A 25,342-nucleotide genomic window follows, 5' to 3' on the forward strand; every position below is an offset into this window, starting at 1 on the left:
ACCCCCCGTGATAAGTAAATATCCGTGTTATCCTGGTACCCCCCCTGAAAATTGCTTTAAGCGCTACTAAGTAATAATTAACCCACCCAAGACCACTATTTCAATGTTTATAACTGCCTACTTTAGTTCAAGCACCAAATATTTCTTCAACTATCACCTTAAACTAAATACAAGACAGTTTCAAAGTTATTCTTTCCTATCTTCAATTTCCCCTGCATCAGATCAGCAAACAAAATTATAATTACCTAACAATTCCTTTCTATTTTCATGATTTGGCTGCTGCACCAAACTAAAAGTACATAGTATATCTATTTCGTGAATGAACATATTTATGATAAAAAACATGATTTACTGTAATGATTACAGCACCCAACTATAATATTATTGTATAAACAGCAAAATACAGCAATAAAAATCTAGTTTTGTCTTTTGTTTACGTTTAGAATCAGCTGATGGACGTTTATTACCGAAAGAATTATTTTGGAAAACAATTTAGTTGCTAAAAGAAACTAATTTATTAATGGAATTATTATTATTATTAACTTTGTACAAAATAGTTTATGATATTATGATACAGTAATTCATATTCCATTGAGAGAGAGAGAGAGAGAGAGAGAGAGAGAGAGAGAGAGAGAGAGAGAGAGAGAGAGGAGAGATGAGAGAGAGAGAGAGAGAGAGAGAGCAGCTTGTGACGAGAGTAACTTGAATAGCTTGAGATAGCAGCTTAGGACGAGAATAGCTTGAGAGAACAGCTTAGGACTAGAGTACTGTTGACTATCTTAGCTCGAGAATAACAATGAAATTTGTATTTTAAATATTTTATGATGATGATAAATGAAACATGGATAGTGATAAGATATTCTCTTGTATACTGTTATAATATGTGATAATCATTGAGTCAACTATAAAAGTTGTATTGAAGCACAGTTTTGTAAATCACAGAAAGAATAAAAATATGGCAACACATATTTTTATTCTTTCGGGGACCATCTTGTTCTTTTATTACGATAATAATAGATCAGTATTATAGTTTTTTTTCTGTAAGTGATATGAGAGAGAGAGAGAGATATTTTGCTGTTTACTTTCATAGTATTTGAAAATTTGTGAATGAGTTTATTCTAAAAATGCATTTAGTCATGAAAAGAAGAAGAAAACAGTAATTAGTGAATCTTGCTCTATGATATAATTCGTGATTTCGTAAATTTTCCGGAATATACGTAGCATTTGGGCTTTACAAAAAAAGTAAGTAAAGGGATTTATGACAGAGTTTAGAGGATACTTACGTAAAAATACATCGGTACTTTGTAGAACGGTGACATCACGGTGGTCATATTTATTTTTTTCGTGAATGAATATACATTTATGATAAAAAATAGTTACTGTACTGCTTAGAGTACCATACTGTAATATTAATGTAATCACATCAAAATAAAGTAATCATTGTTCATTGTAGTATACGGTAAACATGTAGTGTATTTTTGTCTTTTGAAAAATGGATTCCCCAAGGAATTATTCCTTGAAGAGGCTTTTTATCATGAAGATATGCCAATAACATATAAGATTTGCATTTTATTATGAATATATGACTATAATATATAAGGTAAAAATGGTTTTATTACGTTTACGCTTCGTCGCCGATTGCAAACAACATACGATAATCTATGACAATTATCGTTTGTATGACTGCAGTGTTCAGAGAAGTTGATTACGTTATACCAAAACAATAATGAAGTTCGAATTGAAAATTTATGTTTTCCTAAATCTTATTACTACTGTAATTAAACTACTACTATTAACATTTCTAAAAGGTTAAGAATGACAAAGGTGCTGTGAAGTGTAACTCAATGTTTACATTTCTGCTGGCCGCTCAACTACAAGTTGATGTCAATGACGTGGAATTATTCCATGAATAGGCTATATATTATGAAGATATGCCAATAATATATAAGGTGAGAATGGTTTTATTACCTTTGTTGTCAGTTAATATCATAATGTGAATCTGTTCATGCATTTGTTGGTTATCGGAACCGGACGAGGCTTAGCCTACCACCGACAAGCCCGCGATGCCGAGATTCATACCAGGATATATAGACTGAGAAGTGATCCAAGGAAAAACCCGTGATTAACTGAATCTGTGATTGCTGATCCGCGACTAAGCGAGGCCCCACTGTATATAATTGTATGCAAATTGTGCTGTGAGCAAAACGGTTAAAGCTAATGAATTAATTATTTGTTGTTGTATTGTACACTAAATTGCGATGATTTTGGTATACAACAAATTGTAAAATGATCAAAGCAACACAGAGAAAATATTATCACAATATGATGCATGAATTCGTAATGGGCGGAAGTAAAAAAAATTTTTTTTTTCAAAAATTCACCATAAATCGAAGTATTGTGCTAGAGACTTCCCGTTTGTTGCAAAATGAAGGTAATTGATTGAATATTACTAAACTGTAAGTGTTTTAGCTAACAATTGCAGTTTTCAACCATATCAGTCGAGTTAAAGTTGACCGAAGGTCGAATTTCTTCTATTTATCGTGATTTATATGAAAATATTTCAAAACTGATAAAAGCTACAACCATGAGTTATTTTTTGTTGTATTCTACATGAAATTGCACACATTTTCATATATAAAACTTTATGTAACAGATAATATAAAATGGTGCAAACATTACGACAATCGGACGAAAGAATTTCAGATTTTTTCGTCAGTTACCGCGTGGACATAAGGAAAATTTTTTTTTTTCAAAAATTCACCATAAACCAAAATATTGTGCTAGAAACTTCCAATTTGTTTTTTTCAGAAGTTACCGCGCGGACGTAAGGAAAAAGTTTTTTTTTCCAAAATTTCACCATAAATCAAAATACTGTGCTAGAGAAGGTAAATGATTGAATATTACTAGAATGTAAGAGTTTTAGTTTACAACTGCGTTTTCGACCATTTCGGTCGAGTAAAAGTTGACCGAAGGTTGAAATTTTGGCACATCGTTATTTATATGAAAATATTTCAAAACTGATAAAAGCTACAACCATGGGTTGTTTTTTGTTGTATTCTACATGAAATTGCACACATTTTCACATATAAAACTTTATGTAATGGCTAATATAAAACGGTGCAAACATTATGACAATCGGACAAAAGAATTTCAGATTTTTTCGGCAGTTACCGCGCGGACATAAGGAAAAAAGTTTTTTTTCAAAAATTCACCATAAATCAAAATATTGTGCTAGAAACTTCCAATTTGTTGCAAAATGAAGGTAAATGATTGAATATTACTAGAACGGCTAATATAAAATGGTGTAAACATTACGACAATCGGACGAAAGAAATTCTGATTTTTTTGGCAGAGTTACCGCGCGGACGTAAGGAAAGTTTTTTTCAAAATTTCACCATAAATCAAAATATTGTGTAGAGACTTCCAATTTGTTGCAAAATGAAGGTAAATGATTGAAGATTACTAGAATGTAAGAGTTTTAGCTTACAATTGCGAGTCAAAGTTGACCGAAGGTTGAAGTTTTGGCACTTACTGTTATTTATATGAAAATACTTCAAAACTGATAAAAGCCACGACCATGGGTTGTTTTTTGTAGTATTCTACATGAAATTGTGCACATTTTCACATAGAAAACTTTATGTAATGGCTAATATAAAATGGTGCAAACATTACGACAATCGGACGAAAGAATTTCTGATTTTTTCGGAAGAGTTACCGTGCGGACGTAAGGAAAAAAGTTTTTTTCAAAAATTCACCATAAATCAAAATATTGTGCTAGAGACTTCCAATTTGTTGCAAAATGAAGGTAAATGATTTAATATTACTAGAATGTAAGAGTTTTAGCTTACAATTGTGTTTTTCGACCATTTCGGTCAAGTCAAAATTGACCGAAGGTTGAAATTTTGGCACTTATCGTTATTTATATGAAAATATTTCAAAACTGGTAAAAGCTACAACCATGGGTTGTTTTTCGTTGTATTCTACATGAAATTGCGCACACTTTCATATATAAAACTCTATGTAACGGCTAATATAAAAGGGTGCATAATTATGTCAAAGTGACGAAATAATTTCTGAGATGTGTCGCTGATGCTTTTTAATGAGAAGAAAGAAATTCGCACATGCGCGCCTGGGTAACCCTTGTAAACAAAACAACAGCTTGATCTGTTAACTCCCAGCATCCCTCAAGGTGTGTGATTCAAAAGTTTTTGCCAAGTAGGCCTATAACTATTTTTCTGCGAATTTAAAAAAAAAACTTCTTTACATCGACGTATCATATGTCAATTAGGCACACAACAGACAATTTTCGTTGACGTTTAATACGTCCAATAGGCATTTAAGGGTTAATACTGAATCCTATGGTAAATAATTGAAGAAATATAAACACATTGCTAGTTGTTCATACGCAACAAACCTTCGGTAACAATAGGATCATTTCTAGTGCCTAGCTAGATCTGGTTAAATTGCAGATGAAAGCAAGGAATCTTCCGAGATTTGGCAACACACAAACCCCATAGCGTCAGTCTTTCTTTAACTGCCTGGACGAGAGTTGTGGTTGACCTCTCTCAGCCTTTACCCGGTTCATTGCCCATTTCGTGTGTGTTAATAAATATGGCTTCTTCTGCTCCTTCTCGGCCTCATCAACGTGTGTGCCCTGGAACTCGAGGTTTTCCATGTTCTCGTTTTTTGGCTTCGGCTGCAACCGACCCACACGTCACTTGTAGTAGGTGCCGCTCTAGTGAACAGAAGTCAAAGAATCCCGCTTTGACGAGTCGAAATATGCCGGACAGGTATCCGCACCTGTCGACCCTCAGTCGAGTTCGCCGAGTCGCGAGTCGAATCTAGTCCCTCGTACGCCTGATCCACGTGACTGCAAGACGGGGCACGGACTGGAAGGGGTATCCTTCAACCTCTTGACAGGGAGAGGGGCGACGTCAGCAGTCTAAGATCTCTTGAGGGGGTGAGAAGCCCATTAACTACGCCAGCGTCTCGCTCGAGTACAACAACCCCGCACCATACGAGACACCTTTCCAACGGTGCTCAGTCGAAACCTGATTCGACACCTCAGGTTCGACAGAGGGAGCAACTGCCTGTGGGCAAGCCCCCCAAGTCTCCCTCGGACCTCCAGTATGTCTTCTCCCTGAGGTGGGCGAGCGGGACAGTGACCTTTGTGAAGGAGGACTGGAAGGACAGACAGCCACCCCCTCAAGAAATACTTCACTTGCACTTGCACTTTGCACTGTCACACTTTTCTCCATGAAAGACTTCAGTATTAGCTAAAATTTTTAATCTCCTCTCGAACCTTGATTCAAGGCTGGCAATGGTGTCGGAAACTGCAACATGGGAAGCTGGTACAGGAGTTGGAAGAGAGGGGGTCGGAGGACTGAGGATAGGAGAAAGATGACCTCTTAAGGGAGAAGAAGCAGGGGTAGCGATCTCCGCTGACACAGGGATAGAAGGCAAATCTACAGAAACCTTACTGTCTGCCCTAATTGCTGCTTTTCTCTTCCTATCTTGAATAACTTTCTTATTACGAGGTTCCTCACTGGATGAGTGGTTTTCACGCTTGGCTGCCAATTCGGTGAACCGAAGTTCGAATCCTGGCTCAGCCAACGCGGAATCAGAGGAATTCATTTCTAATGATAGAAATTCATTTCTCGATATAGTGTGGTTCGGATCCCACAATAAGCTGTAGGTGACCAATTGGTTCCTAGCCAAGTAAAAATATCTAATCCTTCGGGCTAGCCCTAGGAGAGCTGTTAATCAGCTCAGTGGTCTAGTAAAACTAAGACTTAACTTATTTCTTATTATGAGAAATAAAGTTTCCACTGCTCATCGTCCCACTCCTGACAAACAGAACACATTAGTTCTTTAGAACAATCTTGCCCCCTACACTTAGTACACTTGGAGTGAGGGTCATAAACCTCCTTAACTAATCTCGTTTTGCAACCCTCTGCACAAAACCTCACCCCTGATGAACTAGAATCTGACATAATCGGGAAATAGGGAGTAACTAATCTCAAAAGAGTAACTAGCTAGCTCCTTGAAAATACACCGAAAACTTTGTATGGCACCAAAATTCCAGGAATAGGCAAAGTATCCTCCAAAGATGACGAAGAAAGCTGCAGAGCTACCGATGCTACTCGGAAGCCGGCAGAAATCCAATTGAAGAGGTGCGCTGATGTCATACCCGTTTACCGAAGGTGGGCGGTAACTATAGTCTGTCCAGAATGTCATGAAACATAGAGTAGGTTTCCAACGTTGCCAGTTTGCTCAGACTCGAGAAGTCATACTCAATGTCCATGAGTATTTCAAAAGAGAGAAAGAAAACAAAATTGTTATAGTACATGGTTTTGACAAGGCAGTACAAAGTACAATGGATGCAACTAAGCAATGCAGAATTATCTGATATGTAAGGAAGGAAAGGGAAGCTTAGAAGAAAATGAAGCTTCCGTTTTTAAAGTAAAGAAAAGGAAAAGACCACCAACTGTAACCAAAATCGATGAGTTTGATTAGTGCCTTTTACGAAGAACAGTTCTTAATTATTACATCAGGCTACAGATATATTCAAGGATCTAACTACACATTTGATAATGTTTAAATATAAACTGATTCAATCAGTATTTGAATTATATAACGAATAAAAGTTAAAATTTTATGAGTAGTAATAAAGTCCAAAAACATTTATAATGCATTAAGATTCAGTAATGTACAGAACTAGATTGATCGTAGGTTACGGAATGTTAAACTATGATATGTATTAAAGGACACTTCCTTGTCTCCCGTACTTTATATGTTGCTTGCACTCTTCCTACAAATTTTTTTACACGCATGTTTTCAAAATAAACCAAGCGATCAACTTTATGGGCTGCTTTTGAAACACAAGGTCGACTTAATCCAAAACAACAATGTAGATCTTAAAACTCAGCTTTTGTGTGACTGGAAACATTCAGATTATGTGATTGTAAAGGAAATTTTACGACCGTACTAAGGGACCCGTAATGGAAGGATGCTGAGATTAGCTTCAGCCAGATTATAAGTCTTGAGGAAGTTTGATAACTTCGGAAACCTACTCGATGTTTCGTAACATTCTAGACAGACCATAGTTACCGGCACTAAAGATGGCGGCGCCACCGGTAAATTTGAAAGTTAGTCTGCCGGGCATAGGAATCCTACCGCTGAATAATTGCTTGGTAAGTATAAATAAAAAATACTTTAACAAACATAAGGAGTTTTCTTCTAATACCCAAGTCAAAAAGATTTTTAATGATCCCAATATCTCCAGACAGTATCTTATGCTCTTTCAATGTCAAAAAATACAGACGAATGATGCTGCTTGGATACAAATGCTTCACATATTGAATTTTCAAGATGGAGTAAAACATCAGTCGTAGAGTGGATTCGTCAAAATCCACACTGAACAGGCGTAAAGAGGTCATATTTTTTTTTTTAAATACAAGACCAGTCTAACATTGACTATTTCAATCAACTGGCAAAGACAAGAGATCAAAGCAATTGGTTGGTAACTGGACGGTATAGACTTGTCCTTTCCTGGTTTAAAAAAGTATTTATGACAGGTCCCAAAAACTTAAATAATCATTCTCACATCATATACATACTATTTATAATGCTACTGATTAAAAGTTTTATATTCTTTGATACATGCTTAATCATAAAGGGAATAATGTAGGATTCATTCTTGTTACTCTTAAAATTTAAAATTTTTTGTTCCTGTCAGTGTCTATAGCATTGATAACCTGGAGAGTTTACACATTTCTTAGATACACTGGCAAAACTTTCAGCAAAGTATGACTAATTTCAGATGAATCAGTCACATACTATCCATCAACTTTTAAAACTGGGGGTGGGCTAGGGAAAAATATGCCAGCGACTTTTCTCAACCTTTTCCATTCAACATAATGTGGAGTTTTGGTGTTAATGCTTGACACAATGGCAGACCATAATTGTCGACAAGAACTTTCACTGCTTGACAAAAATTTGCTTGTTATTTCTTATAAAACATCAAGGTCTCCTGGGTCTTTCTTTTACAGCACTGGGTCAGTGCCTGTCTTGTAACCTGATGTAGTCTTCTTAGTTCCTTTGAATACTAGTTCTGTAGACCAAGGAATTGAACGCATTCCTGTATTTTGCTGGGTGCCACAAAGTAAGTCAAAGGCATCATTCATACTACTAAACTCATCAGCATCTCCCTCTATCTCACTGATTTTTCTAAACCACTGTGGTGATCTCTGTATGGGTGGGCTATGTGATAATTGGTGAATGGTCAATAGTACCATAATTTTCTGATATAAGTACTCCAGTTGAAATCTGTAAAACAGTCAGAATTAGTTATAGATAAATCTATGCAGGACATGGTCCCAGTTTATTGGTGACAGTGAGTAGCTTCACTAGTGTTGAGTAATGCAATATCTTCATTATCAATGAAAGAAGCTATCAAGCCCTTTGAGTTTGCTAAGATGTCACCCCAAATAGGACCAAGAAGGTTTCCCTCCCATTCTAGAGGAAGTAGACTGAAGGTATTTTCACCCTGCTGAGGACTAGAAGAAGAACAACCTGTTTTAAGCAGTCTCTCTTTTTCCTCTTTCTCAAGGGGAAAGAGTGAAGGAGAATTAGAAAGTGTTTGACAAGAGTGCAAATAAATGTTGAAGGAACTATGATCGATGCCAAAAGCATTTCCCACAATATTAAGCAAGTAGTTTGCCTGAGTGCTGGATGACAGGGAACCCTCTGATCTGCTGACCAGATAGTTTTAACCTTATCCATAATACCACAACAAAAGCAGTCAGAACATGGGCTTTGCCTCCTGCATGGGCCCTAGGGTGCAAAAAAAAGAAACAGATGGAAGGCCGTGGTTGCTTCCCCAAGATCACTAACCTCACAAGGTGCCAAATGATTTCTGCAACAACATTCCTTTAGAAATTCTGAAAGAAGGGTAAAACCTTTCAAAAATAAACAAATCCCTCAGTAAGCATTAGAATCTCCACCAGAGGTACTTCCTAATCAATAGCCTTAAGATCATCTTGGTATGTGGATGTGAAGACCTGCATAAATTGTGCCAACTGCCAAAATATACAATTACAGAGATATAACCACTCAAAATTGTGGTCCAATAACCCACAGATTTCCTCACAATGACGACTTCAGGCTGACATGTAATCTCCTGAAACCATAGAAAATCCATAGAATTCTATTTTAGTGGTCACAACCGAACTTACTGCTACAAACATGTTTGCCTTTTAAGTAGTACGTACTTGTAAATGAATCAGAACATCTCTCATGAGTTTACACCACAAAGAATTGAAGTGCAAATGCCCAGTTTGTATGTGCAAAATGAAGCCTGCATACACTAAAAGAGAGGGTAGAGTGACAACTACAAGAGCTTCAAGAAAAGGATGGGATAAGAATGGCCACTAAAGGGAGCAATGAAAAACACTATCATGTAAAAATTACCCAAGGTCTGTAGCAAACCATTAGCAGACTTGGGTCTAACACAACTACATATGAACCAATATTCCCAGCACTCCAAAGAACTGTATGAGGAGGTCAATGTTTACAAACCACCACCTGCATGCATACAGTCCAACAACTGTAAACACACTGAGGAGGAGGAAGCACTGATTTAACTTTACAAAACCAGAGACACAGGTGAGGAGTCTTTACACTTACACAAAAACAGGGTTGAAGGTTATTGCATTCTCCCTACATGCTGGGAGAGCACTTATTGCATTCACCTTACATGCTGGGAGAGCATTCTGCTTATACTATATCCATTTCCAGTTTTCTACAGGTGAATGGATGCACACTACCATGGAATCCCAAAATTGTTGTGTACTGAGAAGAATATGAATCAACCCACCACTGAAACTTACACAATGAGGATTTAGCATGGTAAAATAAGTAGGAAAGGCTGTCTCAGCTCACATTGCTTACATAGTCCAGACCAAATAAGTGGAGACAGTAAAGGCGTTGTCACACTAGCAAAATTTCCGTCGACTTTTTCTGAGTTTGTCGTCGACTTTCCAAAGAAGTCGACATCATTCCGTACTCTGGTTGTCAAACACGTTCTTCTTCATACCATGGTTGTCATCAAAACGTAAACAAACCATCTGAGCTGTGATTACCCAGAATGATAAAACAACTATGCTTTATAACACAAAGCAATTAGTGGGTCGTGCTTGCATGTGTTTAATGATGCTGCATAGAATTTAAAAAAAAAGTCTTTGGGTTCGGTCCTGGTTAAAAAGATGTGAAAAGTTTTATTTTAAATAATAAGCTAGGGCTAGCCTAGATAAGCTATTCGTAACTTTTTTACACAACCACAGTCAGACTGTATCATAAATTAAGCAGAGAAACACTGCAAAAATGTTAAAGATTTTTTCTTATATTATTTGCTAATACCAAAAAAAAAAAGACCTAGGCTATATAACAATCTGATATTCACGATATAGCATGCTTATCTGTATTAAAGATCAGCAAGTTCAGGAAAGTTTTCCCTGAGTTGCATGGTGATCTCTTGGTAATTTTTTCATTTAAGACCCTTTTTCATAAAACTATCATGCTTATGGTCCCATAAGCATAGTCTCTCCCCCATATCTTCGACCAAAAGCTGTTCTGGCAATCTTGTCCACTGTACCAAGAACTCCATCTTGCATCTGATGACTTGAAATGCACGCTCTCCAAGATATAAACAAACAATAAAGTCGATGGAAGCGATGGGTTGAATTCGATCAGTACTGTTTTCAAAATTCTTGACGATGACACCAGAAAGTCGTCATCAAAACATGAAAAGTCGACATCAAATTCAAAAGTCAACAGAAATTTTGCTAGTGTGACAGCACCTTAAGTCGTGCAGGCTTGACCAGGTGTACTTCCCAGGAAGCACATGAAGACCAGGTATGCACAGGGTTGCAGATTCTCTTCCTAGCATGTCCCCAACGAAATACTGGATGGGAAAAAGAGCTAACCCCAATGTTTTCATGCAACCAGTCCAGAGACTGGAAAAGTAAAGACAATAGGCCATGCTGGCTTCCACTACCTGCAACAGGCAATTCCCTTCTCCAGGTTAGTCAGACAACAGTCGATCACCCATAAATTTTCAAGAGCTCCCACTCCCATGGAGACTTGAAGAGCACTTGCTTAAAGCCCCAAGCAAGGCCTTGTGACAAGCCAACTGGAATCCTCTTCTTCCTCCCATGAGAAGAAGGTGAAGGAAAACATAAGGAGCAGCAGGAGCCGGATAAGTTCTATAAGAAGGCAGTGGTGGAAGGACAGCAATTGCTCTTTTCCACATCTTTACTCGGGTTTCAGTTGCTGATGCCCTGGTGCATCTTCTGTGGAAGGGAGACCACTACAGTACATACTGGAAACCAAACAATGGCAAGTTCCTAGCAGTTGTAGCAACAGCAGGTGTAGCAGGGAAGTTGTAAGGGTTCCAGCAGCAGCCAACATTGTGTCAACATTGTAAAAGTTGGTGCATGATCCCCAGGCTCTCACAATACCAAACTCTTACCACAGAGGGGGTATATTTAGGGAAGTAGAAGGGAAGACTTCAGCAGTTAGGAGGGAAAAGTAGGCTAATACTTGAAGGATCATCCTTTACCAAGTACCTCCCAACAGCAGTAAATTCTTTTCTACAAAAACACTACAGAAAATGTAAATGGTAAGTATAATACAGTGGGGATCCACATACAAAACTGGTTGTACACACACACACACACACAAGAACAGCTCAGCAAGATTTCTTCACATGACATACCAATAATCCCCAGTTAACAACCTTCTCACCAGGTTTAACAACCATTCCAGCTTGCATTGAGGATATACAGGCAGTTTATTGCCATAAAATCGGCAATTTATGGTGCCATAATGCGCAGAGTTCCAGTTATCAGCGCCATAAGGTGCCAATAATTGAGTTAGGCGCCATTAACTGGATATCAACGCCATAAATCACCAAGTTTCTGTTAAAGACGGATTTTGCTTATTAGCGCCCTGCCGAGAACAGAACCCTCACCGATAACCGGGGACTGCATCTTATATAAAATACAATGGTTTGTATTTCTATATGTGCAAATCAGTTTTTAAGAATAACTTTTACAAAATAATGTTTGCTGAAACTGATGGGGTTCAACCAAATGTATTTCAAATGGGAAGTAAGCCACTCATGGAACAGAAAAGTATAATTTCCAAATTTATGCTGGTCTAGTGATGATGAAGTTCTGAATATAATTAATACCTAAAAAGTTTACATATGCTACTACTACAGACAGTCCCGGTTATCTTTGGGGGTTCTGTTCCTGACGGCATGATGATAACCGAAAATTGTGATAACTGAAAATCGGCAATACTAAGAGCAACTATCCTCGGTTATTCGTTCCGATAACTGAGGATCGGTACATATTGGCACTGAAAATTCAGTTATTGTCATCGTTAGACAAGCGCCATAAAACCGGACCGATGATAACCCAGGCCACCGATAACTGGGGACTGCCTGTGTTTGCTTTTCTACATTTACTAAGTCTTAAACAATTAGGTTACTCATAAACCAAATAATTAGTTGAAAATGGAGTTCTTACCAAACAAAACTGAGCATGACTGAGAAATGTCAGCGCCTTCTCCAATCCAATATGAAATTCTTTCAAGATTAAGCGAACACAATTTTTCTCCCCGGGAGTTGACCATTGGATCATATGTTCCAAGTTGCTCAATGACAAAACCATGTTGGGACTTTAGTTTCTGAAAAAATTCACAAACATGACATTTTTATAATAATATAAAGTTTCACTTATACTTACCTGGTGGTTACATATAGCTGTCGTCTCCTGACGTCACGGCAGAATTTGAAATTCACGGTAGTGCTAATGGTTTGACAGGTGATCCCTCTACCCACGCCCTCTACCGGGTAACAGGAACCATTCCAGCAAAATGTCAGAAGTTTCATGCCTACCATTCCATATGAGGGGAGGCGGGCGGGCTTCGTTATGTAACCACCGGGTAAGTATAAGTGAAAATTTATATTAATATAAAAATGTCATTTTCACTTATACAACTTCCCCGGTGGTTACATATAGCTGATTGACACATTTAGGTGGTGGGACAATGGCAGCTAAAATAACAACTGTTGGAATTATCCGAAGATATAGGTTCCTTACCTTTAAAGACAGCTGACTCAGTGGTTACTGCCTCTGTAGTCTGCTGGCCTTTATTGTACCGATAGGATATATGGATCCATGTGCCGTACACAATAATAAGTACTTGTCGTTGAGGACGTGACCGTAATAGACAAGACTATAATGCCCCTGCCCAGGGTGCAGTACAAAGCACAAAAAACACAAAGAAACAAGGGTTCACCACACCCGGTTAAAAAATCTACACCAAGACATTAAAAGACTGAAAGAAACTCAAAAACCCCATGTATCTTCAGACAACCTTAAAACAAAAACCAAAATCAAGGAGAAAAGTTAGTGAGGATGTGAGACATCCTTCTCTCCCTCACCCAATACCGTGTCAGTCACAATGAATGGCCCCAATGTGCTGCAATTTTCATATGTGGTTTGCAAATCTGTCAGATAATGAGATGCGAAGACAGAATTGCTTCTCCAATATGTAGATTTAATAATGTCTTTCAAAGACAGATTACGTACGTCTAAACGCCATAGACGAAGCCACTGCTCTTATTTCATGAGCTTTGACTCTAAGCACTTTGATATCTGAGTCCTGACATTGTTCGTGTGCCTCAATAATCAAATTCCTTAAAAAGAAGGAGAGCGCATTTTTAGAAAGAGGACGAGAAGGATCTTTCACTGAACACCACAGGTTATCACTCTTACCTCTTATACCTTTGGTTTTTTGCACATAATGTCTAAGTGCTCTCACTGGGCAGAGAAGACATTCAGGCTCATTAGGCCCCACTAGCTCCGAAATGTTCTTTATAGAGAAAGAACGAGGCCAAGGATGGGAGGGATTTTCATTCTTAGCCAAAAAACCCAGCATTGATGAGCAAATGGCATTTCCCTTAGCAAACCTAACTCTCTTATCAATAGCATGGAGCTCACTGATCATTCTAGCCAATGCTAAAGCACAAAGAAAAAGTCTTTCTAGTCAGATCACTAAAAGAACTAGAGGAGATCGGTTCGAATTTGTCAGACATCAGCCATTTGAGAACTACATCCAGGTTCCAAGCTACTGTTCTTGACTCCTTTCTCTTGGTTGTATCAAAGGAATGAATCAGGTCTGAGAGGTCTTGATTATTAGAAACGTCTAACCCTCGATGTCTAAACACCGAAGACAACATAGCTCTATAACCCCTAATCGTCTGGGTAGAAAGCTTCTTAGTCTGATGAAGAAAAAGCAGGAAGTTAGCTAACTGAGCTATAGAGGTCTTAGAAGGCAAAACTCCTCCATTTTTGCACCAAGCTCTGAACTGGACCCACTTGGCTTGGTACACTCGATCAGAGGATTCTCTTCTGGATCTAGCAATAGCTCTTGAACCTCTCTTTGAAAATCCTCTCTTTCTGAGGAGATGCTCGACAGTCTGAAGGCGACTAGTCGAAGAGCGGACAAGTTGTGATGGAACCTCAGAAAGTGGGGCTGTCTGAGTAGATCTCTCCTTAACGGCAACTCTCTCGGAAAGACCGTCAACAGCTGTAGGAGGTCCGGAAACCATTCCCTGGCCGGCCAAAAGGGGGCTATCAGAGTCATCCTTACGTTCCGATGACCTCTGAACTTTGTCAGAACTAGTCTTAGCATCTTGAATGGAGGAAAGGCATAGAGATCTAGATTTGACCAGTCCAGAAGTATGGCATCCACTGCAAACGCCTCTTCGTCTGGAACTGGGGAGCAATACAGTGGCGAAGAGATCCAAAAGAGGACATCCCCAAATTTCCCAAAGCTTCTTGCATATTTGAGGATGTAAAGTCCACTCTGTGGCGAGGACTTGTCCTCTCCTGCTGAGAATGTCCGCCTTTACATTCTTCAAGCCTTGAATAAATCTTGTGCTCGAGTCGCTTGACGAAAAACACTTCCTCGCAACACCTTTCCAATGGTGAGCGACAGCATCCTGGGATACGGCTACAGGATTGCTTGGGGGGGCGACTGCTCGGGAGCAGATCCCGCTCGCCTCCTTTCGGTTTTCGGCATGCCTCCTCCCAGGATCTGGGGAGTTTGACAGGGGCCTAGACCTAGGAGAACGAACGGGCCGAACAGCCACCTCCTCCACTACACTAGCACTAAGTAACTTGTCACACTTAAGTACCACTTCTTGCACTGTCTCACCCATTTTCTGCATAGTGGTGAGGAAAGAGACAAATTTCGAGTCCGTATCAGCTCGTAATACCGACACGGGATCGGGAGATACAGAGTCAAGGGCAGGAGAAACAACTACAGGGTTAATAGGATCAGGATTAACAGAAATCAGAGGAATATCCTGGCTACTCACTGACTTAGAATTAGATCTCTGTGAAGCCTTTCTGATTCTATCCTTTTCTAACTTTCTCATATACTTTTCCAAAGCCTTCCACTACTGAGATGTTAGAGACTTACATTCTTCACACGTATTCTCAAAAGAACATTCCTGTCCCCTACAGCTAACACAAGTAGAATGAGGATCAAGTGAAGCTTTATGAAGTCTAGTCTTACACCCACTACCACACACCCTATACTGAATAGAGCCGATGTCAGACATCGTGACAAAACAAAATTAATTCCTAAAAAGGACAACAATTCTTCCAAAACCGAAATAACTCTAGCGCTGCTAGCAAAAAGATCAGAAAACTCAAGGTACATCACCAAAAGGAGAAAAACCAAGATGATCAATTCCAAATTCCAACCAGCAGAGGAACCGTGTTATCGGTTCCGACGGCAGGAAACTTCTGACATTTTGCTGGAATGGTTCCTGTTACCCGGTAGAGGGCGGGGGTAGAGGGATCACCTGTCAAACCATTAGCGCTACCGCAAATTTCAAATTCTGCCGTGACGTCAGGAGACGACAGCTATATGTAACTACCGGGGAAGTTGTATAAGTGAAATGCTGAATTATAATTAGTTTCTGAAAAAGATAAACTACTGAATTACTACAATACATAATGTCTACTGAAAATGGCCTTAACAGCATTATGATTTTTAAAAAATCGTTATCGACCCAATCTGTTAAATTCTCAAACCAGATGCTCAATTAATAGAATCTCTGTGCTTGTGAATGCTAGTTTAAGAAATAATGTTATGTTTAAGCTATGTTCATCTTAGAAATTAACAGACATCACATGAAAAGACACATATTAGTTATATTTCCTTTATATGAGACTGATCTTTGCAGTGGAAGCAAAATTCTGTAGCTTTAAAATGTTTAAGAGTTGATGGAAACTGATGTTACATTTGGCTCATAATGCCACAGTTATTGTTACATAAATTTCCTAACTCATGAGAGAAAATAGAATTTTTTATAATAAAATTTATCTATTAAATACTTACCTCTATTATGATAGGTGTATTCCAGCGTCAGGAGGGAGAACAACAGTGAAAAATAAAAAAAAATAATAGGATCGTTTAGTTTCAACCATCTATTCACCCATCCCTTTCAGGTGGTGGTTTTAGTGTCTATAGTTTTCAATTCAGTTTTTTTTTCTATTCACATGAGTGGGGAAGTGGGAGGGTGATAAAGTGAACAGTGAATTCCTGTATCTGTGGACTCCAGATTCACAGACTCACAAATTCTTAGATTCCTCTATGAACGTTATTTGTGGGAAATTTGCCTAGTCACAGTATATTTTTCTATGAGAGAGATCCACAAATTACTATTTTCTTATCAATTTTATCATAAAATGCACTTTTTATGATAAAACTATTAAAAAACCAGGTAAAAACATATTTAGTGGGTTTTCCTGAGTTTTAACTGACAAAATTGGCAGTTTTAAGCATTTTCATAGGGGTTCCAACTATTTGCGGATTCTAGCGATTCCCGGGGGGTCTGGTACACATCCCCTGTGAATATGGGAAGCCCACTGTACATAATAGAGGGTATTTAAAAAATAAATTATTATTTTTAAAATTACCTCTCTATTATGATAACTGATTCCCACATTGACCAAAGGATGTGAAAAACGACAAATTTGAAATCAATTTGTATTTTCATAATTAACAAACCTTCTGTCTTAATATAAGCATAAATTCTCTGGTGCTAGCTGTGTAAGTGATTACATAATAAAAATATGGAATGTTACTCCATATATATAAAAAACTAAAACTAGAGAGGTCAACCAGATTGCTTGCAGGAATGTGATCAGACCAGAGACGCTAAGATGATGTATACAATAAAGTAGGCTAAGGTGACGTGCTGTCACCTGTGGTCATTCATTTGTTTTGAAACATTAGTCCAAGCTCCCTGCTTGAGACAACTACCGCGACCTATAATTCAAACGGCCTACGTGATTAGTAATGTGTCTCATTTGTATGTATGTTCATATGTTCGAGCTACTGTCTGCTTCCTTTATGACTTGTAACCGAGATGGTAGTGAGAACAGAACAGAATTAGCCATCATCATTGGCAGAAGCGATCAAGCCATCGTCATTGGCAGACCTGTACAACCCTGTCTGATATTCATCATGTAATCTCAGAAGAATATATGTATTTTTATACTTCGTGTTTTCTACTAGAACCTCACATCAGAAAGAAGATACTTACTTCGTTCGTTATCATGAAACCCCAAGACACTCCAATGAGTATGGAAGTGCATAACCAACCGACTTAGCGTAAGATTATCGCAAGTCTAACATTACCTCATAGGGCGCCTTATTATACAAGGCAACAGCCCTAATAGCTGGAGTACAGTTAAAAGCAACAAAACAACACAAGGCAGTAGAGGCAACTGGCGTCAGCCAATGGGGGAGACGGAGGGAGCTACGAGACCGGCCTTAAAAGAATCTTTAATGCCTTTTCCTTTTTTTATCTGCTTCTCATACCTGCTTACACTTTAAAAAAATATTCATTATTTCATCAGACCAACCCATACACTGATCTAGCAATCATTGCTCCTACATTTAACACACTGATTGTGACTGTTATAAAAGGAAAAGTAAAGCCGGGTACTAATGAAATCACATAAACACTCCAATGCGTCCTCGCAGGCCGACGATAGAAAAAATTTAAACCAGAGGAAAAACTCAAACCACCTGAAAGGGATTGGTGAATAGACAATTCAAACTAAGTGATCCTATTATTTTTTGTTTACTTTTCACTCTATCATCCTCGTGCCTGACATGAGAATACAACTATCATAATAGAGGTAAGATTCATTTAAAAAATATTGATGTTAATGTACAAATGGCATAAAATATACAGCAAACAATACTTACATCCATAACAACTATGTGATAAAATGGTCTATTTGCACAACCGTGAATTGCAAATCTAATTGCCTTCTTTGAGCAACGGCTAAACCTTGCCCCTCCTGAAGCTGGCAAAAGCAGGGCTCCTGACATCTGAAATACATATTTATGATATTGCATAAAACAACAGAACAGGTGAAATAATCTAATGACACAGATTACTACTGTTAATGAGAAAATTAGCAGTAATATTTATATATATACTAACTCTGGATTACAAATACAAACCCATTATATTGTCGTGCGTAAGTGCCTCATCTACCAGTCCCAAAGGAGTTAGTAGTTGGCAAACATGGCACCCTGTGTAATGGGAACATTTCTCTTCTTTCATTATAGCTTTTAATTTCTCTGCTCAACCTGCATACACAAGCACTAAGTCATCCTTTTCCAAGTACTACAGTAGATGACAAAAATTACATTTTTATAATATGTAAAATATACATCAAACCCTGGTTTTTGTACGCCTCTCTTATTGGGCGTTTCGGTTTTTGTAATTTTTTTTTTTTTTTATACAAAATTTTGCCTTGGTTCTTGTGGGACGACCGATGGATGGGTATCTAGAAATATGCATCCTTTAGGTCCACCATAAGTATGAAGTCATTCTCCAAGATTGAGGACAACACTGAACGTGCTGTCTCCACCTTGAACCGAGTCTGGCAAACGAATCGGTTCAGAGGAGAAAGGTCTATGACCGGTCTCCAACCCCCCGAAGTCTTCTCTACGAGAAAGACTCGGCTGTAGAACCCAGGAGACTAGTCTGACACAACTTCTACAGTGCCCTTGCTCAGCATCTTCTGCACTACTTCTATTAGTGCTTGGTGTTTCAATGATCCCACTACTACATAGGAAAGAAGACGGACCGGGTTGTTGGTGAAGGGTGGCGGAGACTCGAAGGGGAGTAGAGAACCCTCTCAAACGACATCCACTACCCAAGTCTCTACTCCATATCGCTGCCAAATTGCCCAGTGGCTCAACAGGCAATGGCCCCTTCCCCCACCAACCAATGGCAGCAGCTGGAGGGGAACGCCGACCCTAGCGTTTCCTTCTCCTTCTTACCCTTACCTCCCTTCCCAGAAGGCAAGGTTGTCTGAAAGGGGCATTACAGCGAGTCCCTTTGCAGAGGAAGAAGAAGGATTGGTCATTCCTCGGGCTCCCTTAGAAGAGGAGGACTTCTTTGGGCTGAGGAAAAGCTAGCCACTCAAATTCTAGCCGCAGTGGAACGAGAAGGCACTGAAGCCTTCACCTCTGCCTGGTGAACAAGCCAGTCTTTGTCATCATCCTGATGCTTGTCTACCACAGCATCTACCTGTTCTCTATTGAAGAGAGAGATAGAACCCAGCAAAGGTCTGTTTCATAAGGCCAAAACCGACTCTTGAGCCAAGAGACCTGGTTACTCAAGAGAGGACAGCATCACGCCTCTCGTGCAACAGGTTTGCCCACAGGTTAGCAGTCTGGTGGGCCAGGTAGGTAATAGCCCTATCCCCAGACTGACACACCCTCCCAAAAGCCGAGTCTTCCCTGGGCCAATGGCCCCAGAGGAATCAGCAACCTTAGACTCTGTGAAAGACCACAGGTCTAACCAGGAGACTGTTTGGAGAGCTACCATGGTGGTAGCTTCCAACGTCGCTGCCTCCTGCTGAGTGAGAAATACTCTCGCTCGTCAGGTGCTGCAGAGACAGACCCAGACCGAGGCGAACCAGGTCTGGGTCCACCTGCTTTATCAGCAGAGGCCTTTTGAGGGCGTGTAAAAGCTCCTCTGGCAAGGTAGAGGAGGAGGAAGCAGTCTCTCCGATAGATTGGACCTAAGTGAATTCTCTTGTCCTGATACAAGATTTTTCACTTGGTCCAACACTCCATCAGCCAAGGCTGACCATGGAAGTCCCTTCAAAGCCCTGGGTTTCCTCTTGGGTCCCCTAAAGGATTCAAGGCGGGAGGAGCGATCTCCTGTAGAGGAGGTCGCAGCTGCTTCCCCGAGATCGTTGTGCTGACATATCAGCGCAACAATCTCTCCAAAGGTGCTCTGTATCTCAGGTGTGTCTGAGTCTCTTGGCAAAGGACCATCCATTCCTTCCAGAGATTGATCCTCCCAATCTACTCCCCCATGAGGGGTGAACCTCGCCAGACCCCCTAGATCCATCCTCGATGACTTAAGCGTACACGTACGTTCGATGGGGTCCTAAAACCCCAGGGACGTAAGCCGCTGACGCTGAATCCCGCGGAGAGGGCCCTACAGGATTCCTACTATTCTCCTCGCCCCTCCTGGTGCAGCCCAAGGAAGTAGAGGGAATAGGAGAGGTGGAGCAGATGCTCTCACCCCTCCTAGGAGAGTGTGATCGCATGGATGAGTTGCTTTCCCGAGGAGAATGCATCGGTTCTGTAGCAGGACTGGTACCAGCACTGGTGGGAGCAGCGCCTCTGCTAGCAGTGACGTGGCTCCCTACCTGGCAAGACTGAACAGCGCCTCTGCTAGCAGTGACGTGGCTCCCTGCCTGGCAAGACCGACCATCGTCCTCATGACGCACCTCTAGCAAGGAGGTCTGTACAGGGGACTTCCTCTTAGTCTCTCCTGATGCCCTATCCCTAGAGACAGGGACATCAACCATGGCTCCTGACGAAGAACCATGCTTGGCCTTCGCGGGTGGGTCTGAGCAGCGGCTTGGTCCCTTCTCTTGGCCCCTGCCACTTTCGTGACAGAGAGCTGACTTCCCGTCACTGGCTGTGGATGTATGATTTCCCTTGGGAGGCTATACATCTGGAGAAACTCGCGAACGAGTCTCCAACACAACCCTGGTCCTGCAAGCAGTGCCTTTGGAACTAGAGACTAGAGGATGAACCTTGGTTCGTACTCCAGAGGCTCCCGCAACTCTAGCCCCTGGGGCTGAAGTCTCTGTTCCCTCTCCCGAAGGAGTGGGAGAGCTGATGAGAGAGCTAACTACCTCCTCCCCGGAGGAAGGACGCAGACCCTTAAAAGCCTCAAGGCGAGGTTTCTTAGGGGGCGGAGAGGCTACCTTCCCCTTTTTACGTCATGAAACCTTCAAAGGGGGAGGTGAAGAGGCAGCAGACGATGACACCTTCCTCGATCTCTTCTTCAACTTCCTCTTCGACAGCTTCTGCAGGATCGTAGTCAGCGCCAACCAGGGAACATCAGCAGGAGCAGGTCCGGGGGCCAGGAACAGGTAAGGGGGGCAGGAGCAGGTCCCGAGGCAGGAACAGGGTCAGCAACAAAGGCAGGTATTGTCGCAGGAACAGGGCCAGGTTCCGGTGCATGGTCAGCAGCAGGCATGATTGCTGGTATGGCTGGTGCTGGTGTCCCTGTCATAGCCATAGCTGACAAGGGAGGAGCAGGAAACCTGGACACTGCCTATGGTGGTATCCAGAACCATGAGGGGGAGGCTTCAGAGGCACTGGTAGACTGGTCGACAGCATATGATGTTGCACCTCAACAAATGTTGAAGATGACGCAATTGTGGGGTTGTGTGACCACACAAGGTGTGGCAGCACGTAGTAGCTGGGCTGGGTCACGGTATCTACCGGAGAGCCCAGGAGTCCTAGGTTGAGTTGCATATAAAATTTAGGCCAAAGGCCAAGCACTGGGACCTATGAGGTCATTCAGCACTGAAATGGAAACTGACAGTATAAAAGGTGTAACAGGAAGAAAACCTCAAAGCAGTTGCACTATGAATCAAGAGTTAGGAGAGGGTGGAAAGTAAGATGAAGAAAAAGAATATGAAAGGAGGTATAGCATAAGGAATGAAAGTGGTTGCAGCTAGGGGCCAAAGGCATGCTGCAAAGAACCTTAAAGTAATGCCTACAGTGCACTGTATGAGGTTCACTGATGGCACTAACCCCCTACGGGGCACGAGTCCTAGGGAAGACCATGCCTGGCCTAGTCCTGACACCTCACCTGCAGAAGCAAAAGTTGGGTTGGGGGAGTCCCTCCTTGCTCTGAAGGAGGACCTTCAAAGCAAGCAGAGACCCTATGATGAGCATTAACCAGGTCCGCAACTGCAGCCCACCCCCCTCCTCTTGCCCCCTCGACTCGTCGGAAGAAGAAGTGGAGAAAGAGGCCTCCCCTGAAGGGGTGGCAGTCAGTACAGGAAGGCTGCCAGGAGAGAGGTAGGAAGACGAAAGGTTTGCAATATTAGGAGTGGTTGGGGGCGAATTACACCCCACCAAGGGTTTAGGCTTCCTCACATATCTCCTCCTCCAAGCAAACTTCCCCCATTGAGCAGTGGACCAAAGGGAATACTCTGCACACATAATTTCTCCATCACACTCACGCCCTCGGCAGGTGGCACAAAGAGAGTGAGGATCTACTTCAAAGGAAGCGTGGATCTTTCCGCACTTCTTGCTATTTACCCCAGTGCAGCACCGGCTGGGGGCAGAGGGCAACATAGGCTGTAAATCAAGAGTTTGCTGTGTATTCAAATCAAACACTCAACCACATATGTACATAAAAGAATAAAGAATAATCCCACCAGGATAGTATATTGAAAAATACCGAACAGTCGGATAGAGAGTGGTGAACACGTCCTTCCACAATGATGGCTGAAAGCAAATTGGAATGTTTACATCCGGCGGAGGGATTACTAAAGACCAGACCAGTAGTTGACTACTGAAGCTCCTTGTTTGAAGAATTTAGTGGCTGTGTCCAGGCTACACCTCAAGCATTTCCTATTGTAAAGGACCAACGGTTTGTATATAGTGTAGGAACAAAGTGGGTTTGTAAATTAATTATCAACATGAAACAATATATATGTATATATATATATATATCTATATATATATATATATATATATATATATATATATATATATATATATATAACTTATATATATCATATATATATATTCATTCAAAATAATAAAAGAAAAATCCCACCGGGAAAATCGTGATTAACAGCTAGTAAGCAAGAGCTCACAAACATACATCTTCATTGAAAGATGGCCGAAAGCAAAGTGGAGTGTTTACATCCAGGCAGGCGGGCCTACCTGCCTTCCAGAAAGCAGTTGTACTGCCTAACCATCTTGTTCAATAATGTAACGGTTGCATTCCAGCCTACGTTAAATGTACTAATTCTTAATGTAAAGGACCGAGAGTTTGTATATCGTGTAGGAACAAAGAGCATTTCAATTCAAAACATGACCCCGAGAATAAGACATCTCATACTTTCACTAGTACAGGCAGTCCTCGGTTATCGGCAGGGGGTTACGTTCTCTGCGGGGTGCTGATAAGCGAAAACTGCCGTTAACCGAACCTCTGTGATTGAGTGCTTATGGTGCCAGGTTTCAGTTAATGGTGCCTCTGTTAGGTATGTTATGGCACCATAACGATATTATCAGCACCTTATGGCGCTGATAACCGAGACTAAGTCTTTATGGCGCCATAAATCATTGATTTAGCCCCATAAAACCGGATCGCCATTAACCGAGTCCGCTGATAACGGGAGACTACCTGTATAGAAAACGATCAAAAGGACTTCTGGCAGCCACCTCCCATGTTCTTCGGCCACCTTCCAGAAAAAGTACTTTAACACATCCTGTAACCCGGGATAGACATTAGTCACAAGCCAGCATCCATCAAAGCAACACCTAGAGACCTCTACTTTCCCGCCAGAGTAAGAGTTTTCTCCAAAGTCACAAATTAATGCCATAATTTCTGATTAAACAGGTTAATGATAGTCTAGCCATGCACAGTGCTAACTTACCTCAATGACGCCTTCAAAATTTTTACTTAAAACACCTTACATATAGAAGATTGACGCTATCCCAATGTTTGCGGAGTCACTTGTGTAAACAAACTTCCCATTCCCTGTGCTAAATCCGCAAACCATTTGTACCCATAGACGCTGGTACACTTTCTTTACAACAATCGTGAGGGTATCGGCGCCTGTAATTTTGGTGATAATGGCTCAAATTCGTGAAAATGAGTTATCATATTTCCACAGATCTGGGTCCGGGTTATTGCCACACATAAGATAATATCAATACAAAGCCTTTTAAATGGTTTAAAGGCCAATTTAAAAGCCACACCCAAGTAGAGAATTAAAGGGCTGGTTAGGGGTGGTTTTACTATTTCTATTTGCATTCATTCTTCAAATATTTTATTTCTTTTCACTGCATTTTGTTCGTATGCCGTACAATATGTTTTCCTGATAGAGATGGCAACTCTTCCCATGACTGAGTAATGCGAGCTAGTTGTCCCGAGAGAGAATTTTCATATTTGTTTTATGTAATCGTGTATTTGTTATTTTCAATCAATTGCAACACTTCCTCGGACTTTTGGACATCAATTGTGTATTATATATATATATTACCAATATGCCAAAAAGGAAGTTTAGTAAGCGAAGGGAAGCAAGCTCTCGCAATATCAAAACTTATCTTGAAGTTAAAAGTATAGACACAGCCAATGTTGTGGCTTCTCATATGTTGCCACCAACCATGTGTGCTGAGGAGATGCCAAGTACTTCCTATTACGAAGCTCCAAGTGAAATCTATTATTCCCTTGTACAAATATATCAAGATGATGATGATGATGGCACCGACATCTTTGTTTTAAAGTTATCTGATGATGAGGAGGGGGAGGAGGAAGAGAATGAGGATTTTCAAGATGTAATTGCTGTCCCTGACGTAGCAGGTGATGTTGGTGTTTTATCAGGAGACTTCAGATGAAAAAGAAGACCAGGAAACAAATGTCTGCTATGCAATCAAGAAAGCAAAAGAAGCAAAGAACATCAAAAAGGAGGATATGAAGGAGGGGCCCATTAGCCTCCTAAAAACCTGGCAGCACAAGAGTAGAATGGCATTCTATGATAACACCCCAAAAATAATATAAACTATTTTCTTTAAGTGATAAATATTTATTTTAGAGGGAATATCATCTTATAAAAGAGAGGGGAACAGGTGCCATATAGGCTTTTCCAAGAAACTTTCTATGCTTCTA

The 25,342-nt window shown here is 40.5% G+C and overlaps 1 protein-coding gene across 3 annotated transcripts in view; it reads right to left on the minus strand.

The window, feature by feature from the left end:
* Window positions 1-25,342, minus strand: part of LOC135213622 (small ribosomal subunit protein bS16m-like) — a 57,169-nt gene that overhangs the window by 5,374 nt on the left and 26,453 nt on the right. For all 3 annotated transcript variants that reach the window (XM_064247651.1, XM_064247650.1, XM_064247652.1), the window contains 2 exons: window positions 18,367-18,492; window positions 12,594-12,753 (listed from right to left, as the gene is read on the minus strand). In XM_064247651.1, coding sequence (XP_064103721.1) covers window positions 12,594-12,753; window positions 18,367-18,492 — 286 coding nt within the window. The remainder of the gene's footprint in view (window positions 1-12,593; window positions 12,754-18,366; window positions 18,493-25,342) is intronic.

The sequence above is a fragment of the Macrobrachium nipponense genome, chromosome 43 (assembly GCF_015104395.2).
Source record: "Macrobrachium nipponense isolate FS-2020 chromosome 43, ASM1510439v2, whole genome shotgun sequence".
In the NCBI taxonomy this organism is placed as follows: Eukaryota; Metazoa; Arthropoda; class Malacostraca; order Decapoda; family Palaemonidae; genus Macrobrachium; species Macrobrachium nipponense.